Genomic DNA, 21,868 nt, shown 5'->3' with positions numbered 1-21,868 from the left:
TATCATTCCTTATTTATATTATTACAATAAAATTTTGTATACTCACAACATCTCTGTATATTACAGCTCTCAAACGATTTACATCCATATCTTGCAACAATTTCTCGGGATCCTTGACGGGGCTTAATTGATGCGAAAGATTATCCACGATGTTCTATAAAAATGAGAAATGTTTTCGTATAATATTTAATAAATTAAAGAATAGAGCTATATAAACAAAACAATTTTTCTTTAGCAAATAGAAATTGGTATTTTAAGTAATAAAAATATAATGTGTTTATTATCTTTATTAACAGTATTATAGTCATTAAAATAATTCGAATCATAGTCATTAAAATAATTTCGAGGTGAAACGTACCTTAGGCGATGTTTGAGCCCCGCGTATGAGCGATTGTATGTGCTGTGATTTATTACTAGAACCAATTTGGCGACCTAACATGCTGTACGATCTGCCACGTTCTTTACACTCTAAGCAGTTTCTAACGGCACATGTACAGACCTATAGAAGCAGTTTATTAGGTATAAATATAATAAGATATGTTGTGTGGATGAACATATTAAATCTTTAACTGGAGTATATTTTGAAGCTAAGAACACAGATTAAAATTATCTCCTACATGATATTTCGAGAACTATTAGCGTTTTCGGATGAACGGGTTAACCCAACCCGGTTCAATTAATCACTATATTTTACTACAAATTCAAACCTTTTATTGGCAGAGCGATGCAATGACGTCATTAATCGCTCTCAGAGCGATTAAACCTGCTACGTCCGAAAACGCTATATGACTACTTAAACGAGTCATTATATTACTACATTCGATATCGCGGATTTATTCATCAACCTTTCGTTTAAATATATCAGATATACAAATGAATAAAATATTAATTTTATTTAAATTATAACTCCCTATCTATAAAATATTATAATTATTTTTATCAAGTTTTATATTGTAATTTATATCGAAAATCCAATTTGAAATTTTTTTATTTGCATGTGATATTGAGTATACAAGCTTTTCATATGATATATTTTGTATTTTTAAAGCGTATCAGATGTGCTGTATAGTTTTAGGTTTCGTGCATGCCACCTATTCTCACTAAAATAAAAATAAATAAAAATATAAACACAAACTATACTATATTGCAATTGCATCTTATTATTCGTGTATCACGCATTAAATCATTTATATATTCAGGTGTTTTTTGTATGTCTCGTATTTTTCATTCAAAAATGCGGCACACATAATACGACATCGCGTAAAGCAAAACTAAAAAAAATTCTTATATCGATTCTATCTATTCTTATATCTATTTCTTTAAGTTTGTAGTTTTCTAAATGTTTAGTAAATTTTTCTTTCTAAATTAAATCTTCTGTATATTATACAGATTCTATAATTTCATCAATGCAGAAATTAAACATAAATATGCACTAAATATTAGTATATCTTCCTAAATAGATCCACACAAATAATTTGTAAAAGTTGTTGATTTATAAACTTTATGATAATAAAATCAAAACTATTTATCTATTCTAAACATTCGTATTATCATCTTGTTCTGAATTCACAAAAAGATACTTTATACACAGTAATACAAACCAGTCGTAAGCATTGTCGCAGTATGCCACCACTTGACATATTTTTCTCAGCTTCCAGTTCTCCAAAGTTTAATGAGCTAGCAAATATAAGTACGTCAGCCATGTTGACTAATCTTTGCAAAAAAGAAACTGCCACCTCGATTGGCATCCCCTGAGTTGGCTCGATTACATCCAATTCGCTCTAGAAATATACAGATATTGATTAAAAACGGATCGTAAAAATTTCTTAATCGCACATACGGTAATAATTTACATACATTCGGCGAGGTAGCCGATGCTAATAAGGGCAACAAACCACCGCAGGCTATTATGAGATTGTCGGCTAATTGCGAAATTAGATGGACAGTATTCACCACGAAAATGGCATTTTCGCTGCTGTTCACGAAATCCAATACAGACTTTGTCGAGTGACTACAATGCAGAGATTAATATAGAATTCCGACAAAGTTAAACATTCGTATGGTATGCAGTATTGTACTTCCTACCTTCTCCACACTTGAATATCCGTTTCCAAGGAGAATAGAACGTCCGACAGTAGCCGTTGATGTATGTAAGACCATTTAAATTCCGGTATTCTGAATGGAGGTCGCGTCGGACCTGGACTGAACATTGGTCGTGTGGAAGGATTTCCTTGCTTCGACCTTTTGGCTTCTACAATGCAAAAGAATACGACAAAATAAAAAATAGATGCATTTATGCTAAATTGTAATAAATAATCTATATTAATAAAATAAGTTTCAATTTTGTAACGCACCGAAATGATTAGGATCCACCTGCGTGGACGTTGAGGCACTCCTTGGTCGTTTCTGAGGCGACGATGTCTTTCGTAAGGGCACAGGCAAGGAGGGTGGCTCGTGACCATTATCGTCCGCGACCGTTTCCGAGGATACGATCGGCAGGCTGGATCTGCGATGGGCGTCTACGTGATCTGGAGGTAAGTCATTCAATAACGCATTGTCTCTGGCAACCACATTAGAACTAACGATTTGAGGCACACCGTCGGATAAACTTTTAGTTGCATCACAGACCGTAGATATTGTTGGGATTTGCTGCTTAGGATTTGGCACTTGCGTCACATTATCTACAGAACTTTGAACATCGCTATTACTAGAAACACTATCTGTTACTTCTACCTCGCCGGTCGTCGCCGGAACGTCTGACTTATTATCACTTACGCTAGTAGAAATAGTGGACGGCTCCCTTGAGTGTTCCTCATTTACCTTCGCGTCTTCGCTATCATTAATAACAGCACTTTTGTCCTCCGTTAAAGAATCCACGGCGCGTTCGTCACTACTTAACGCACTATTCACTACTACTGCTTCCACCTTCTCGTTTTCTAGATCTATTGCCTTCTCCGCGCAAGTCTCGCCGCTTTCTACTACGCTAGTTGAGCAATTAGGATTTTTTACGGTTTCCCCTTCGTCGCTCTCAACAGTCTCAGTGGTAATGTCCCTGTCTTCGGAAATATCCTTCTTTTCGACGGTGTCGTCGTCAATTTTCTCACTTTCAGACGTTCTGCTTTTCATCTCGCTCGAGATTTCTTGATTTTCGGTTGGCGTTAAGTATGTTTCTGATGTATCGCTATCAATTATTTCACGATCATTCTCTAGTTGAAGTTTTTCAATAACTTTAACTGTCAATACTTCTCGCGTTTCGTCAGAAGGGACAATTGGCACAGTATTTTCCTCAGTGTCGACGTCAGTCTTTAAAGCAACAGAGTTTTCATCTGCGTTTTCGATTGCCGTCGTAGTTTTGTCGGAATCTTCAGTGTTAGTCGGTGTATTACTGTCATCGGTCACAACGTTATTTTCCTCGATAGGTTTATCGTTTGCTTCCTTGTCCGTCACCGGGTTATTTTCGACTTCATCCACTATTGTAGAAACTGTATCTGAGACATTAATAACTTCTGCAGTTTCCGTTGTATCATTCGATTCAACAGCTGTCACTTCTGTGTTCTCCTTGACCTGTTCAGTTGAAGAGGATTCGGTAACAGCAACTGGTTGTTTTTCCAAAGTTGCATCTTCTTCTTTTTTCGGTGTGTCCGCGACGATCATCGAATCGGGACTGGAACTCTCAATTTTGTGCACTTCACTGTAGAAGTCACTAGAACTCTCAATCGATATCACCTCGCTGGTCTCCTGCGTGGTCGGCAGCGAGACAGCTTCGCTATTCGCTTCCTCGAGGATGGTCGGTGTCTCTGTGTGAGCCTCGCGCGCGGTGGTCGGTGTTTCCGGTTTGTCGCTTAATCTGGAATCCAATGACACTACCTCGCACGATTGTAGAGTATCCAGAGTCTCACTGCGCGATTTCACGATGGCTGGACTACCGTCACTTTCAGTGTTGTCTATTGAATTGAGGTCGCAACTACAAGATTCTTCCAATCGATCGTTTGCTTCGGATGCATCGAACTCCTGTATCGTAATACAAGATATAAGAATCAATTAATATGTCAATGATCTTTCTGCATACATAGACCTTATAATAAGAAAAAACATTTAGATAATGCGACTATACATGAGAAAAATTTTAAAGATCAAAAAAATGGCTGTCAAAATTTAATGAAAGTTCTACTATTTTTGAAATTACCTTGTAATTCCTTTCCATGTGTTGTACTTCATGATTTTGCTGATTTCCCCACACCGCTGGTCTGTTGTAGCCGTTGTTTCCGGAATGCTGTTGATCCCATCCAGAAATCGTGCTAATCGGTCTCTGCTGTCTTAGCTCAGGATCTGTAATATTGTCGGATCTCTGTCGCTCGTAATGCTCGTACATTTGAGCAAATTGAAGTTTGAATTCCTCGTAGGATACCTGCACAAAACCGACATTGTAGGAAAACATTAAAATGTTTCAAGTTAACCATATCTCGCAAACTTACCTTGGAATGCACGATAGCCAGCGTATCAACCCATACACGCCAGCCACCATATTCGTGCTTGATAGCGTGATGAAGAAGCATGCGAAATAAGGAATACACCATGTCGGATATTTTCTGCTCTTCTGTATTTTTGGGATGGATATAAGCCATAGCGATAAGCCATTCCTGCCATACAGACATTTGCAAAACCGTTCGCCGATTTTCTCGATTATTGTTGCAGAGCAGTGTCATATCCGAGAGGAATAATTTTTTCACTTCTAACAACTGTTCTGTTTGCTTTGATTGTCGAACCAATGTCGCGACCACCTTCAGGATCACTAAAACATAAAAAAAGAAAAGTTTTTAACAGATATTAATACAGAGACAATATTTTATTTGCTTACATAATTATAAATCAATTACTTACTCGGATTTTCTAAACGATAGTGGGATTCAGGTTCAGGATGTCTAGCATACAATATTTGTTGACTGATGTGCTCGGTCATAATCTGATATTAAAATTCAAATTAAAATTTTCATATATGTATAAATGCTGAAAAAGTGTTTAACATAGTTAATGAAACGTAAAATATGTAATTACCTCATATAAAACGTTATACGTCGGCAATGAGAGTGTTTCCTCGTTCAATAAGAGCCTTTCAGCCAATAACGTATACAGATTATGTGGACTCATAACATCGTATTTCCTTCTATGTACATTATAGAAATATTAAATTTCTTAAAAATATTTTATTCTAAAATGCAAATAATCTATAAAAGATTGTTTACTTGTGTGTACTGCGGCTAAGAAAGAATCCTAGCAGTTTTAACGCTTGCAAACGTATCAACTGGCTTTCAGCTGCTAAGAGTTTGAAAATGGTTCGTACACCTTGTTTCGCGTCGAATGCGGGTACCATCGATGATGGATGTTCCGACATCAAAGATATGAGCATTTGTAAAACGTCGTGCAAATTTTCATCCTACAATTCGTCACGGAATTTGAGAAATATTTTTTTCATATTATTATTATGCATGATTACATCAATCTTTAAAATTACCTCGTGCATTGTTGTCAGATAATTAAGGATGCTCTGTAATTCGTCGTCTTTTACTCCGTTACCAATCATTATCAATTGTTTCAAAAATAATAAGATATAAGAACGAATTGCAAGAATGTCTTTTTGTTGCGGACGCGGTCCATCTATGAAAAATTTATTAATGTAAATGTTATCATACTCTATGCACTAAGAATAAAATTAGCATCGCTGATATTATTTAATTAAATATAATAACATACCAAGTCCTTTTGGTGTTATTCCGCTTTTAGCTCGAGGATTAGCTACCCAGTAATAATATTTCAGTGTGTGTACCGTTTGCAAAACTGTCGACACACGTCTCACATTGGAATATATTTGCGTGTCGCTAAGAAACTCCGTGGCCAGGTACGAGTAAAGTCGTGTTTGTACTGGCGCTGGCGTATATATCCACAGAGCAGGATTAAAAAGAACGTGATCCAGTAGCTGCCATGTTAGGAATGAAAAATAAAACAACTACATCACCATGGATCTGCCTGTCCTTCGGACACACCAATCTAGCCGACTTTTGTATTATCCATGTATTTTATGCTATTATCTTGATATTTTAATCTATGTAATTAGCGTGATTAAGTTGCTCAAGGTATTGATCCAAATAATAAATAAAATGTTACTTTAGATCTGCATGTATATTTTTGCATAGAATTTTTTATCATATTTGGTTTTAAAGGATTGATTTTAGCTTTGACAATTTGTGCAAATATGTATATAAATATGATATCAGGAATATATTTGAGCATTGTATAGATTTTATTTATAACTGTATGAAGAAATAATAGACATGAATTATTAAGCTTACGATTGAAAGCGATATGCAGATGGTATTTTTGTTACAGAACAATTATGACAAAAAAATATGAGATGGATGTAGAACGTCACGACTGTAGATAGATATTCGTGCATATATATACTGATTAGAAGAAATTTTGAGGATTAATATTAAAAAACATAAATTTATGGCTGTACATATTTAGACTTGTATACATTTTGGAAGTTGTTGGGTAATATCAAATTCACGTAATTAATAACGTAATTATATATATATATATCGTATTATAGAAAAAGTACATCGAAGAAACGCATACATTTTATAATAAATGTATATTAAACTGCAAACAAATTAAATATGTATCAAACATGTGGTTTGGTATTTGAAGAATAAAATTAATTTTGACTGGAAAACACATATGGCAATCAAAAATAATATGCCGTGTAATAGGATTTTGATAATAGTGCATATTTGAAGAAAGATAGAAAGAATATGTATAATCAATTTTATTATAGCACAAGGGATAGACGAAAAATCTTAACGTCGCAACATAAGAATTATAAATTTTGAAGTAAAAGCGACATATTATAAACAAAATAGTTTGCGTAGCCACTTTTTCAAATCAGAAAGCTTAAAAGTCGGTTGATTGCATGCGATCCGAAGTTTGATTAATAAATATAATAACGGTCGAAGAAAGTGAGTGGGCATGCTCAACAGGCTTGTTGACAAATTCTTGACAAAGTATCAAGAGTACAAAACAAAATGCATACACATATATTATTACGGATGTATAGGATGTCTGCAACATTTCAACAGGAGCAAGTGTGATGAAAGCGTGGAAGCTATTACATGATATTACAGCATACACAAAACAACGTAAATTTATAGAATAGAATGCATTGGTATTAATTTATATCTATTAACCAAATTGAGTGTAACTCATGCTTTTGTTTAAATCAAATATACATATATAAGGCAAACGAAAATTATATATAAATAAAAAAATATAGCTAACTATGCATGGATAAAGAATTGTTTTAGATTACGCAGAAACTAAATGAACAAATAATGATATATTATGGGGTATTTAATATTTTCTATAATGTTACTATTCAAATAAATTCAAATAATTCAAATAAAGTGACTGTTAGAATACGACTAAATAACACAATATTTTATAATCTTCACAATAATTAATATATCCTTTCTCTACCAATAATTTTTTATCTGATTTTCTAATCTATATAGAAAATGTTTTTTATAATCTAATTTTTATATAATATATGTCGTAATTTCACATTTCTCTTCAATCTTTCTAAATCTATATGTAACTATCTTATATTACCTCCAGCTAAAATAATTGCAAGAAAATTTATCAAAATTATATATTTTAGAAATTTAAGATATCTTTATATTTTCGAATTAAGATAAGATTATTTTAATTATTTTCGAATTTTAAGAGAAAAGATAAAATATCATAATCTTATAACTATAGCTGTACTATAGCTGTAACTATTATTATATCTATATTTGTCGAAATATTTACATTAATACATCTAACAGAGTAATAGCAGATAATTATTTATTAATTAATATATCGGTACCTGTTTCAATAATAGATCGCTGTTTGCGCTGAGACAGGTCACTAAATGTTTCGTGAGCTCCAAGAAGGATGCAAGGACTTCCGTCGTAAGATGATCTCGACTCGATTTCTGCAGCATGAAACTTATTACTAGAAATCCCCTGTTTTGTACCATGTGTTGTTGAACTGTTTGAGAGCTCTCTACCAAGTCGCAAATAAAGCCGAGCAGTTTCGAACTGAAAAAGACGTCGACATTTCTTGTTAATGCCTTCTGTTAAAACATGCATGACTTTCCGAAGCTACAACGATTAATATTACTTACCATAACGTGGGATCGCGCTTAACGTCATTCGGTGCTATGCAGTCATAAGGCATATCCAGTTGAGAGAATAATGGGAACAATACTTGAATACCTCCTATTGAGTTTAACGTGCTGTGAATCGAGTATGTTATAACTGCCTTGACATCCTGAAAGCCAAAATAATAATTTCTTGTCTATCTTTATATATGTTGTTTACACACATAAAATAAAGCAGTATCAATTACTAAATAAATAAAAGACGCATGTAACTCTATATGATCCGGACGCTAAATTTGTTTTTATTCTCGAAATCGTAAATAACAATAATAAATTATACCTGTAACATGAGAGCATGTGGTGTATGTACAAAATACGAGACGTTGCCTTTCGGTGCACTCTGTAGACAAAGCTGCGAGTCTGTTGCTACTGGATTGTACATGAACACAATTGCATTCGACAGTTTTCCATCATAAAGTACCTGAAATAATACGTAAAAATCAAAAATTAACGTAATTATAAATTTTTCTAAAAAAATTTTCAAGATATATTAAATTATTGCAAATCTTTTACAAAATATAACATCAATAAACTACATCAATTCAATCTTACCAGCACATATAAACACATCTTGAATTTCTCTAACTAGATGATAAAAGATACACAGAAGACACATACATATCTTGCTTAAAACTAATAGTCGATAATTTAATTGCTAATTATATTGCTACTTGCTACCATTTAAAGTATCCATAAAATCTCAGGTATAAGAAAATTTATACGGCATGTTATATATAAAGTCAAAGCGATGCTTACAACAAAAAAATAGGTTTATTCTTGCAAAAAATGGCATTCGCTAATTAGAAAAGATAAGCATTTGGCAAAAAAAAAAAAAATAAATATATACACAAATATATACATTAATAATATACCAGGCAATAATATAATGTTCATAATTATAATACCGATTTTCCAAGACAAATAAATATAAAACAAAAAAATAAACTCAGCCGTAATAGCCGACAAGGAAATGTGGTCATAAGTGAGTAATTACCTCAGGTAAACTCGAACGCAGTAACAGAATAATTAACGAAGTACAACTCATATGTTAAGAAAAATAAAATCAAAATGCTTACAATTTGCATACTTTGGTCCACCATGCTCGTAGAGAGATCCTGCTCACTCACCCTTTTATGATTGTCGGGCAGATTCAGGTAGCACTCGTTGTCGAAACGAAACTGGCTCTGTGCACGGATTGCAAAAACGGCGATAAATATTCGTCAATTGAAATTCGCTAATTAGAAAAAATAAACATTTGGAAAAAAAAAAAAAAAAATAAATATATACACAAATATATACATTAATAATATACCAGGCAATAATATAATGTTCATAATTATAATACCGATTTTCCAAGACAAATAAATATAAAACAAAAAAATAAACTCAGCCGTAATAGCCGACAAGGAAATGTGGTCATAAGTGAGTAATTACCTCAGGTAAACTCGAACGCAGTAACAGAATAATTAACGAAGTACAACTCATATGTTAAGAAAAATAAAATCAAAATGCTTACAATTTGCATACTTTGGTCCACCATGCTCGTAGAGAGATCCTGCTCACTCACCCTTTTATGATTGTCGGGCAGATTCAGGTAGCACTCGTTGTCGAAACGAAACTGGCTCTGTGCACGGATTGCAAAAACGGCGATAAATATTCGTCAATTGAAGATTATACAATATGTCTGGCGTCCTAGATATATTCATCATAGCAATAATGTATAAATATATCTAGCTACCTTATATCCCGGTCCTAATCTGTGCATCGCGCATATCTGATGCGTTGTCAGTGCTTCGCTGAATAAGTATATTGCACTCATTTGTCCGCAAAACACGCGCTCCTCGTCCAGTTCGGGAGTTGCTCCGATGTAGCACTTATCGAAAGGCTGTAAAACAACATTTTTCTTCTTTTCAAATCGGTAAAAGGAAAGTACCGCTTGGGAAGATCGTAAATATTTGCAGGCACTCACATCATTTGTCGAAACATGCCATGTCATTTCTGTACTCGACGCCAACTGACCATTGACCAGACATTTAATTTCACTCTTCGTCCACCTATTGTATATATACACTACCGCGATCATATACCACTGAAAGACAAAAAAATTTTAAGGATAGAAAAATTTTTTCTGCGTGTTAAACGTGCTAGGTATATATTGTGTTAGAAAGCATGTTTAATAATATTATTAATTCACCTTTCGTGGTTGAAATTCGTATTTGACACAATGTTGGAAGCCCTTGCCTTTTATTTTCATAGACGTCAGGACTAAGCAGTTGCCTACAAAATGTGCAGAGTATCCTACTCCTTTGCTTGTTTTAAAACTAAAATATAATAAAAGAGCATTATATTACTGTCTGCCTGATAAAGATTATTGCACTTGAACTTTCTCTCATTTCTCTTGTATTTTTTCTTTTGATATAAAAAAAAAACACAATTTATGTAAAAAGATAATAAAAATTATGTATATATAACATGGATGAACTATTGCTAAGCGAATATAAAATTGAAATAAGATGTAAAGTAATTTGAAAAATGTCAACATTGTTTTCTTTGAAATTGTATGCAAACAAAATCACACTTAATGGATTTAGTTTGAATCTCTTCTTTCTTTAAAGTCGAGAAACATAGGTGATTTTTTCACCTATAAAGAGAGTACGCAAGGGTGCTTGATATAAGAGCACTTACCAGTAGAGGTACGGTTTTTCTCGTTCGATATTAACAGAGTTGATGGGGTCTAGGCGGAACCATGTGGTGAAAGTAAATCCATTCTCGTGTGGCCACTTTGCAAGCGGCGGCAAGACAATCGCCTGCGGAAAACGTGAAACGATTCTCATCAGATTATAAAATATATATATTTTTGGCAGAATATTGAAAGAAATTAAATAAATATCGGAGTTTCAATGGTTTCCAATTTTCGATGGTTATTTAATTATACGCTATGCCGTTTCTGATTTGCAATACATTTCATATAGAAATAATAAAAATAATATGTCAATATAAATATATTAAAAGTTACGCTATAGGTATACAGAAAATATATTTAACTTTAGTTTTAATTTCTAATTCTATTCTTTAATTTCTAAATATTAATTACAAATATTATTATACATCCTTCTTCTATTATAATAAATTATAATCTATAATAAATCTATTCTCTCTTATTTAAATCGAAAAACATTCGGGGATATTATGTATCATAAAACATTATACAACAAGCTTGTATTATTTGATGGTATATACGGTAATGATGTTCAGGAAAGTTCCTTGCCATGATTGATTTCGAAAATGTAAGCTGGTAGCGGAATCTTGTGGGGAAGGGTAAATTCTCTTATCGGAACTTTGATCGAGTTTAAAATCGAACGACGTCCTTTGGGATGTCGTAAAGTAAGAAGTATCTGTTCTAAAGTAAAGAGAAAAAAAGAGAGACAGGCGAACAAGAAAAGAAACCAACTTACCGACCCCTTTCTACCAGGGAAACTGAAAAATACATCGGGCCCATTTCGCTGTGGCATTTGACGGAGGACGTTCAATAATTTCGCCGAATGCCGCGGCTACGAAATATATAAATGTTGTTTTACGTTACGGTAATCTTATTGTATCTGATAATATACTCAATATATTCTTATGATAATATTTATTTAAATTTTTATTATACAATTTGCAAAGAAAATCTTAAAAGTTCTTACCCATTTTCCTTTAACAGCTTTCATAGCGCCGAACAAAAGTTTTAATTCTTTCACCGTTATACTGTAGCTTGCTAGCACTCCCAGCATATCGATTAATAAATCTGTCGTAATATATAAAAATATATAAAAAAATATAATTTTTGCATTATTAAAGAATATACTTATTGTTAAATAAAAGAAGCAAAATTTTCTCTCATAGTGATATGTAATTAGTATCGTAAATAGAATATAGAAATCCGTTAAAATAGCTTTGTCATGCTTTGAGAAATTAAATTACTTTTGCTGCTTATCAGCGATAATATGATGCCAAACTTAATATTGAATATATACTTACCGGCGACAACAGTTTCCGCACGAGATAATCGATGTAGAACATGTTCTATGAGACTTACATCCGTACACGCTTGTAAGTTTCTGACACTTTTTCTCAGGATCGCGATAAAGACGCTCCATATTTCGGCCTGTAACAAAAATATCATATATATAAAATTATTTATTTACATTTATGACATCTGATAGTTGATAACACACATACATAATATTATATCTATATAATTTTTATTTTACGGTCTCCATATGTTATAATTGTTCCAATAATAGAAAAAGTATGATATATAAAACTTTTTAGATCGTTGTACGTTTTTATATTATTAATATAATATAAAGATAAAGATTTTGAAATCATATATCCTATTATATAAAAATGAGTTAAAATTTTTTTAAAATTATTGGTGATCAGAGGATGTATAATGTATGTTTCGTCCGCGAATAACCTAGGCAATTAATAATTTGGCTCAAATAGAGGGAATTTCATTGTGCATAATTGCGTTATCATCGTAAATCGCCTGCTAAAATCATGGTCAGATAATAGCAGAATATTAATTAAAAGGATATTGCGTGCTTATTATTATTCGCCTGTTTATATATAAAAATGTGCTTTTATTCAAAACGTTAATCAATTGTTAGCATTAATTTCTAATTTTTATCTTATTAAAAATTGCATTACTCATAAGACTCATATATAATAAGTTACTTATGTGTATTTCGCGCGCACCTGCATAAGGGATTATTTTATTTATAAAAAATTAATTTAACAATATTTTTTAATTTATGCTATTTAAAAAATAAATAATATTTAATGTAAAAAATTAATTTATAAGAAAAATAACTTTTGCTTTATTCGATATATGTAGTAATCATTGAAAAAGATTTTACAGCAGCACTCTTTTAATTATTTATAATAATTATAAAATTCTATTCTCTCAGATACTCATTTAATGTATCAACATAAATTGTAATTTATTTCATTTGAATTTATATAAAAATACTTTGTATCACTTTAATATCGTCCATTCGATCAGATTCAATTAATCGAATTGTCTAAATAGGTAGAAATCGAGTTATGTCTCTGTTATATATAGATAATGGTTTGTCAATTATATCCAAGCAAAAATTACTTAAAGGGGTTCTCCAAGCCAAGTAAAGTGGTAGTGGTTTTACGCCCGAAGCGAATAAAGGATGGCTTAATAAAACCACATACTCATCCCGTTAAGAAAAAGTTAATGTTCTAAAGAGATTTTTTTATAAGCAATTGCGAATAATTCATTTCGATATTCCAAATAAAACAAGACAAGATTCTTTCACGGAAAGTGTTATTTAATACGGTCAAATAACCGATTCTCCTTTATATATATACATATATAGGTATAATGCTGAAGAACGATACAAGTCTACAAAGCAACAGATTATTAGTAAAGCTAACCGGCAACTATTTCAATATACAGACGATATACATATCCGGCGTGTTTATATAGCGTGAATTCACTTCCAATGATTTTGCACAACAGTTTATCTTCAAATTATTATACTTCTCCGGATAGCCGGACAACCGCACACTACCGACGCCAAGCCCAGTTCGTGTACCCGCGTAATCCTCTGCTGATATGCAAGGTAGGCCACGAAGCGAGATAACTACGGGTGCGGGGTAACCGCCGAATAGCGGAGAAATCCCGAAAATGCCGCTGGAATTTCCCCAGTCGGAATTTCGGCCCCGCGAGCCGGAGTTTTAGCGAGGAGAAGTTATGGGCATTCGGATAATTCCGGAGTAATGATCTCGCGGCTATACACCTTGTCGGCTTACTACATCGGAGTTGCGAATGAATCCGCCGGAGCGCGGGCAAAAAAAGCAACAGAAAGAAGGAGAAAGGAAGGGAGTGTGAGAGAGTCGTCCTGAGTAATGTCGTGGAAGCTTCCAACTGTCGCTCGACTGTGATAAATTGCTCTGAATCGCGAGAGCAGTGGTTAGTCAAGTTGATCTTCGGAGCTGGGTAGGTAGGTAGGTATCTCCCCTTCGCGCTAAAGGATGCTGCTTATCTGTCCTCTTAGATGTTGCATTGCGAGACAATGGCGAGACAACATTTTCTTACTATAATATTTTAATGTCGGCTTTACAGCGCTATTTTACGAGGACGCATCCGAGGAAAGTACATTTTCGCGCTGACAACTTACGAGTCGCGTACTATTTCAATGTGTATTTTTATATTCGACAAAGTTTAAAATTGAGATCAATAGAAATACATAATAATAATAATAACTTCTCGATGAGTCTCAAAATAACAGAACAAAATAACATGCTCGATGTATTTAATGAATCGACATTGTTGCAGCGAACCGGTGAATATCTGACCGGCGAATCAACAACAACTGTCATTCCGCTGTACGTGAATATTATTGTTATTATTTCGTGGTGCATGTATACGTCGACTATTTCGTATGTAACGGATGCGAGCATCATATTCGTAGGGAATTGTGGATGCAATGCATTAATACACCGACACATAAGCTAGCCATTTTGACGAATCACCGGCGCAGTGTTAAATAAATGCGCCTTCTCGCTTGTCATTTTTTATGCAGGTGTTGATTGGTCAGATTTGGTTCTCTCCCCAGTCGGAATTTCGGCCCCGCGAGCCGGAGTTTTAGCGAGGAGAAGTTATGGGCATTCGGATAATTCCGGAGTAATGATCTCGCGGCTATACACCTTGTCGGCTTACTACATCGGAGTTGCGAATGAATCCGCCGGAGCGCGGGCAAAAAAAGCAATAGAAAGAAGGAGAAAGGAAGGGAGTGTGAGAGAGTCGTCCTGAGTAATGTCGTGGAAGCTTCCAACTGTCGCTCGACTGTGATAAATTGCTCTGAATCGCGAGAGCAGTGGTTAGTCAAGTTGATCTTCGGAGCTGGGTAGGTAGGTAGGTATCTCCCCTTCGCGCTAAAGGATGCTGCTTATCTGTCCTCTTAGATGTTGCATTGCGAGACAATGGCGAGACAACATTTTCTTACTATAATATTTTAATGTCGGCTTTACAGCGCTATTTTACGAGGACGCATCCGAGGAAAGTACATTTTCGCGCTGACAACTTACGAGTCGCGTACTATTTCAATGTGTATTTTTATATTCGACAAAGTTTAAAATTGAGATCAATAGAAATACATAATAATAATAATAACTTCTCGATGAGTCTCAAAATAACAGAACAAAATAACATGCTCGATGTATTTAATGAATCGACATTGTTGCAGCGAACCGGTGAATATCTGACCGGCGAATCAACAACAACTGTCATTCCGCTGTACGTGAATATTATTGTTATTATTTCGTGGTGCATGTATACGTCGACTATTTCGTATGTAACGGATGCGAGCATCATATTCGTAGGGAATTGTGGATGCAATGCATTAATACACCGACACATAAGCAAGCCATTTTGACGAATCACCGGCGCAGTGTTAAATAAATGCGCCTTCTCGCTTGTCATTTTTTATGCAGGTGTTGATTGGTCAGATTTGGTTCTCTCTCTCTCTCTCTTTTTCTCTTGACTAAAGTAATAAAATGATAAATGACTAGCCGTGCGAACTGATACACTCGATTTGTCCGGCTATATGCTAGGAAAAGTCTGTCGGGCGCTAAAATGTGATGGATGTGAAAAAAGAAAACATTTAATTCACGTTGCGTGACGTTAATGGTAGATAACGACATATCTAAAAAACGATGAGCTATGTGTCTGTGTGTGTTACTAGCAAAAGATAAATAAAATTTGAAACTTGTAAACTAGTCCGTGTTAATATGCACAAATTGATTGCTAGAGATAACTCGAAATTAAAAATAAATTTAATTTGCGTAGCATTTTGTAATCTATGTATCCCACATTGTTTTTATATATGGCTACCATGCTTTTTTATATTACACATTTGTTTTTAACCATTTAATAACATATTCACATATTTTTTTGAAAAAACCCCAGTCTGAATAAATGGCAATAACGGCAAATAATATTTTAATTTGAGCAGCACGTCATCTCGATAGCAAACGCCATGTAATAAATCCAATGTTGAAATTGTTCCCATGTATTCGCTGAGTGAAATATAAATATGTTTTGATGTAGGAATGCCAAAAATTTAATTACTTAACCAATTCTGTTTTTTGCAACAGTAAAAAAACAGATAGCTCCTACGATATTGATTATTCATCAACTATATTCGTAATTGCAATGTGATTATTGTGATTTTTCAGATTATATATTTTAATATAATTAATTCTTTAAAATATTGCAAAGTTAGAAATAATACAAATTAACATAACTACTTCTGGAAATAGAAAACTTAAAATACATGTTGCTTTAGTACTAATTACTTGCTAGGTTTAAATCCATTGAACTTTCCCATTTAACTTTGCATATGTATGAAACTCCATTAAATGCAAGATAGAATATTTCAGATTTTATTATAAAAAATATTATTATTATATATTAGATATATCACATATTGAATAGAAAATAATGTAATTAAGCATAATTAAATTTAAGACACAATTATTACAAAATATATTTATGATAACAATTAGAAAGCTAAAATTTCATATTCAAATCTCATCGAATAATTATTTATTATTTTGAAAATATTTAAATGATATTATTATATAAAATAGCATTATTATATTTTGCACTTTTAAAAAGAATTGCTATTCTATAACTTATAGTGTTTTTGTCAGTTAATCCTGTCCACGTGAGAGATAAATTTTTGAAAAACATAAATAGTGCCAAATTTTTAGAAAACAAAGCCGTTTCGTCACATAGTTCATCCTTTATAAAAAGAACGTTAATGGACGTAAACTACATCTTTTACGGTCTACCGAAAGGATTTTAATGGCTGACTATGCGCACGACTAAACTACTGACGCACAAAATCGACGCGTATATGGCACGAATAGTATGTTTAATTTATCACAAGCTAAATTGCGTCGGCAAAGAAATAATATACCTTTTTATAGTAAAACAGAAATTTTAAAGTTATTTAATTTCTAAAATAAATACTTAAAATTTTTTACGTCAAGTATCTTTATAATTAATCAAATTTTCCTTTACATATATATATATATATATATATTATATTACAAAAAGTTCAATGAGTAACATATTAAATGAACGTATAATCGTAAATATCTGGCATGAAGACAATTGAAGGCTTTGTGTATAAATGTAATCACTCGACCATAATTTGCCCGGTTTTATCGTTTAGTAATCCCGAATAGCATTTAAGAGAAAATGTAAAAGCGACACTATATGCGGTTTTCCCATGAGTCTCTACTTCCGTGAATGTTTCAGGCGTGATTCTCGGAGCGGATACTAGGGGATAAGATAATCCTGCATAATATCGGGGCTCGCAAATCTTTAAAATCCAAGTACCTGGCGCAGCCGTGAATAATTCGGTGCACGCGCCAGCGTCGTTAAGTTGCAATATCAAGAATCTAATAATTTCTATACAGGGAAAGCTTGTCAACGTTGGATCGTGTAGAGATCATGAGGGAAAAATACGTGAAAAATGCAAAATCGCACGAAGCAACAATTTTATCATTTATAATATGCATCTACATTATAACGATTTTATTAATCTTTATATATTTATATCTTATATATTTATATCTTATATATTTATATCTTATATATTTATATATTTATATTTAATATACTCAAATAAAAAATTATCTAATATCTGAAAAGATTATGAATGTTTATTGCAAAGCTAAATTGACTGATACAATTCTTGTTGGCAACTAAAAACTGTCACTTTTATCCGGCTTTATTTTTGCGAATCATTTAGGTTGTATCGATTTCTCATGAGATATGGCGCATTTCATTGGTATTTTATTTTCATTTCTCCCTTGCTATCGACCCCTCAACGATACTAATTCTTTCTAAGCTGTCACAAACGAGTCTCATGAGCCGCTAAAATTAGAACGCCCTAACGGGGAGTTTCGCAGAATCGCATTTTCTGTGGGATTTTTCAATTTCACCATGGCCATCCATTACGCTACATTAAAACGTACTCGCCGGTTTGGTACGTACCGTTCAACAATTGTGCCGCACTAAAAGCCACCGTCAGAGCGTGGCTTTTAAAGGTGGCTACAATGTTGAAAAGTAGGGGAGAAAGAGGCGAGAGCTTGTGCTTTCTCACTTCGCCGAGTGTGAAAAATATCCTTCTGTGCATTTTTTTCATAAGCATGTACATAAATTTCGACCTTGAACTATATGTAGCTCAATTTCAGGCTCCAGATAAACGAACAGTAAAGCTGAAGTGACTTACTATGTAAGTCATAAGTTTTGTATTTATTAAAAAAAGAGCAACTCTGAATTTATTAAAAAATTAGTGGAGAAAAAGGCCAAGAAACGTGGTAGTTTCTTTAACAATTTTTTGTGTTTGTCTTTTTTTTGATATCAGAAAGAAAGGCATGAAAGTACTCACAATGAACTTAAAAATAACACAGTCGAAGCTGGTCTGCACGTTAAAGAGCAAGACCAAATTTAAAACATTTGTGCCAGAACTAATTAATTCGTTATAGAATCAATAGAGCTTTTCGTCCAAGATTCGTTCCATTTGCATAGCATTTTGTGCCGTTCCGAGACTTAATCCGATTTCTCTTCTTCATTTCATTCTTCCTCAGTTTCCCAAGCATCGTTTCAGAGTTAAATTGCAGATTACATAAAGATAAACGACGACGACGACTGGATCAATGGTTGCATCACTATGTCTTTCATCTTTCAGATTGTCCGCAAATTATCGCTCGCGGACTATCGCATTGTTATTGTTCCATTTTCATTTATTTAGATCCTTCCTCCTTAGATAAAAAATTCTTAAATACATAATAATGAGATCCAAGAGAAATAGCGCTTTCTTATTCCACCATCTCTATCTCAATTTCTTTGAAATTTCCGTTGCTTTTTGGCACTTTGCCATATTATTTCTTTACCAATTCATGATATTTTCTTTCCACGAACTTTCTGAGCATTCACAGATATAATATGATGAAATTCTTTATTCATTTTAGCGTAATATCTACTTAGATAAAAGAAACTAAATAAGGAAAAACGGATAACAAACTTGTTGCCAAATGACGAGTGACTAATTATCAACGCTTAGTTAAAATAATCATAAATTAAGCATAGCGTACAGCATTCAAACTTTACATTTTCATGTTGAACTTTAATGCACTAAGAACAAGTAAATGGATATAATTCTCGTTGAAGTCAAGAGAAAGACTATATGTCAAAGACGACTGTGCAGGAGCGCAGACTACTTATGCGCAGAACGGAAGTTCCATTCGATGAGGACACGTAAAGTGTTTATGCCACGGAAAGACCTCTCCTCAATCGTTTCTTTGAATTTCAAGTCTTTCAAAGGTTCAGCTTTCGGTTAGCGGCCAACTCAATTGAATTTGAATCCGTTTAGCATGAGGTTTCAATCGTGGTATTAGGTTAACCGTGCACTTATTTGATTTTACTGTACCAAAGGATCGAGAGTATATATATATGAGAAAAGAAAAAAGACAACCAAAAGTATTCGTTGTCAATCGCCAAAAGCGTATACGAGATTTACAATAAATGTATAAATCGATAAAAATATCGATCGATGAAAGAAATAACTTAAGCACAGTAAATAGCATTGTCTTAACATACGCATTATTTCATCCTTGTATGTGTTTATTTTACTCTCCAATTAAAATTAAATTTGTATATCTGTTCCTTGTCTTGAGATTTTAATTCTGATTATCGTTATAATTATCATCATGTATAATTTAAACCGCTTTACAGTTTTGCCTTGAAACATATACATCGTAGTGACGCGACGCAAAAGTACGAATTTTTATTTTGCAAATTAGTGAAGTAAAAACATTAAGTCAGCGAATATGTCATGCAGGAGAAGAACAGCGGCTGAAATAAGGAGAAGAGTAGAGTCAGTTCATTTGCAGAAACGGACGACACAAACCATCTCCAATGTTATCTCCGAGTTCATTCTACGAAATACTGGCATGCTTTAACCAACTTTCTGACTTTAATCGACTTCACCGAGACTCTACGCTTTCTATTTATCGCCATTCCCTTCTGATGTGTCAGAGAAAGGTTAAACAAGCACAAAGCATACGTTTTCATTCTACCTCACGTAACATACGCTCCATCATGTCGATTTATTGCTTGTTATCTCGAATTTTACGATTAGTTAAGAGGTGGATATTTCGAATAGATTGTTTCATCTCACTCTTGTGGTTGATTTCTGCGCGAGCTCAAGATTCGGGACAGTGATATTCTGCTCGCATTGTTACATGTTTCTCGACAATAGTGCGGCTATAGTCTGCATTGACCCCGTAATGCTCCTTACACGTAGTGTTGGTTCTATATTGAGATCCGCGAAGCGTTAAACGTACAGATTTAGGAGTAAAGACGAAACATTTGCGAAATACAGTTAAATCTCCGATTATAGTTTGCTACGATTAACACAATTATTTTAGAAAGATTAAAGAAAAGTTTCTTCTTCCAGCTTCTGAAATAATTGTTGTTTTCAAAAACAAAACTTTCAAACAACAATATAATTACGCGTTGTGTACGTATTTTTCTCTAATTTGTATAATTATAACTAAATTTCTTACGAAATATTAAATATGCATTAATCACATAATAAATATAAATAAATACATTCTAGAAAGTAATGTGTTTTTACTTATTGTTAGTATATATATATATATTATTATAGAGAATTTTTAATGGGGTATCGCAAAATACGATAACATTTCAATAAGAGTTTCTATTAAGGATTTATCTATCTTATTGGATCTCCCACAAATGCGATATTATTATATACTAACATTATATGTATTAAATATAATTGTCTGTTTCTGTTCCGCCGTAGTTTATGTGCGCGACTATGAGAAGTGAAGATTAGCAATAAGCTGAAACAATATTTTCTCGATATAAAGTACCCAAGAGCTTGGGGAAAAATATAGCGCTACTTGTGGTAAAAATGATAGGTAAAAAGAAAAATGCGTGTAGCTAATATCGTGCCAAACACGGGGGAAACTTGTGTAGGGCGTCAACGAGAATAGATTGCTAATATTATTCTTTGGATGCGTAACGGATCGTTCTTTATATTTTGGAATATTAATTTCTCAATTAAAATGTCAATGATTTATATATTGAGATTATTTTTATTTTTATAACAAATTTTACTGTACTACGTCTCATATATAATACGAGTATCATCTCTCTTTCAATTGGTTAAATTTTATTGAAACCCATTACTATTTTCTTTGAAATGAAAAAATTACTTTTGAAACCGCAATCAAGCTAAGTAGATTTATTCGTAAATTGATAATCTTTTTGATCGCTGTTGAAAAATAAAACATTATAACGAAAGCATCGTAAATAAGAACGGACAGACAAACGTCAGAAAAACCAGAAATTCGGTTGTTTGGAATCGTAAAGAAACACAGCGTTACCTAAATATATGCAAATGGCGAAGCGCACTCAGGGAGAATGTCGGGAAGTATTGGTAGAGCGGAAAATCAGCGGCTGTTCCACAGTAGTCTCTGCTACTTGTAAAC

At 33.3% G+C, this 21,868-nt stretch overlaps 1 protein-coding gene across 12 annotated transcripts in view; it reads right to left on the bottom strand.

Moving 5' to 3' along the window:
• The window catches only part of LOC115239243 (neurobeachin), a 323,931-nt gene that overhangs the window by 69,758 nt on the left and 232,305 nt on the right, over positions 1 to 21,868 (bottom strand). For 7 of the 12 annotated variants that reach the window (XM_029813663.1, XM_029813669.1, XM_029813659.1 and 4 more), the window contains exons 3-26: positions 12,278 to 12,404; positions 11,944 to 12,044; positions 11,713 to 11,808; positions 10,943 to 11,064; positions 10,452 to 10,578; positions 10,227 to 10,346; positions 9,996 to 10,142; positions 9,825 to 9,881; positions 8,538 to 8,678; positions 8,222 to 8,367; positions 7,922 to 8,135; positions 5,752 to 6,004; positions 5,513 to 5,655; positions 5,244 to 5,434; positions 5,056 to 5,164; positions 4,882 to 4,963; positions 4,476 to 4,792; positions 4,187 to 4,408; positions 2,355 to 4,011; positions 2,086 to 2,251; positions 1,858 to 2,011; positions 1,602 to 1,781; positions 359 to 499; positions 47 to 154 (exon numbers count right to left, since the gene is read on the bottom strand). In XM_029813663.1, coding sequence (XP_029669523.1) covers positions 47 to 154; positions 359 to 499; positions 1,602 to 1,781; positions 1,858 to 2,011; positions 2,086 to 2,251; positions 2,355 to 4,011; positions 4,187 to 4,408; positions 4,476 to 4,792; positions 4,882 to 4,963; positions 5,056 to 5,164; positions 5,244 to 5,434; positions 5,513 to 5,655; positions 5,752 to 6,004; positions 7,922 to 8,135; positions 8,222 to 8,367; positions 8,538 to 8,678; positions 9,825 to 9,881; positions 9,996 to 10,142; positions 10,227 to 10,346; positions 10,452 to 10,578; positions 10,943 to 11,064; positions 11,713 to 11,808; positions 11,944 to 12,044; positions 12,278 to 12,404 — 5,121 coding nt within the window. Of the gene's footprint in view, positions 1 to 46; positions 155 to 358; positions 500 to 1,601; positions 1,782 to 1,857; positions 2,012 to 2,085; positions 2,252 to 2,354; positions 4,012 to 4,186; positions 4,409 to 4,475; positions 4,793 to 4,881; positions 4,964 to 5,055; positions 5,165 to 5,243; positions 5,435 to 5,512; positions 5,656 to 5,751; positions 6,005 to 7,921; positions 8,136 to 8,221; positions 8,368 to 8,537; positions 8,679 to 9,333; positions 9,438 to 9,824; positions 9,882 to 9,995; positions 10,143 to 10,226; positions 10,347 to 10,451; positions 10,579 to 10,942; positions 11,065 to 11,712; positions 11,809 to 11,943; positions 12,045 to 12,277; positions 12,405 to 21,868 lie in introns of those variants that run through there. The other 5 variants (XM_029813668.1, XM_029813660.1, XM_029813661.1 and 2 more) reach the window with 3 other exon arrangements.

This window comes from Formica exsecta, unplaced genomic scaffold, assembly GCF_003651465.1.
Source record: "Formica exsecta isolate Colony F162 unplaced genomic scaffold, ASM365146v1 scaffold37, whole genome shotgun sequence".
In the NCBI taxonomy this organism is placed as follows: Eukaryota; Metazoa; Arthropoda; class Insecta; order Hymenoptera; family Formicidae; genus Formica; species Formica exsecta.
This window is presented reverse-complemented; position numbering and strand designations above follow the sequence as displayed.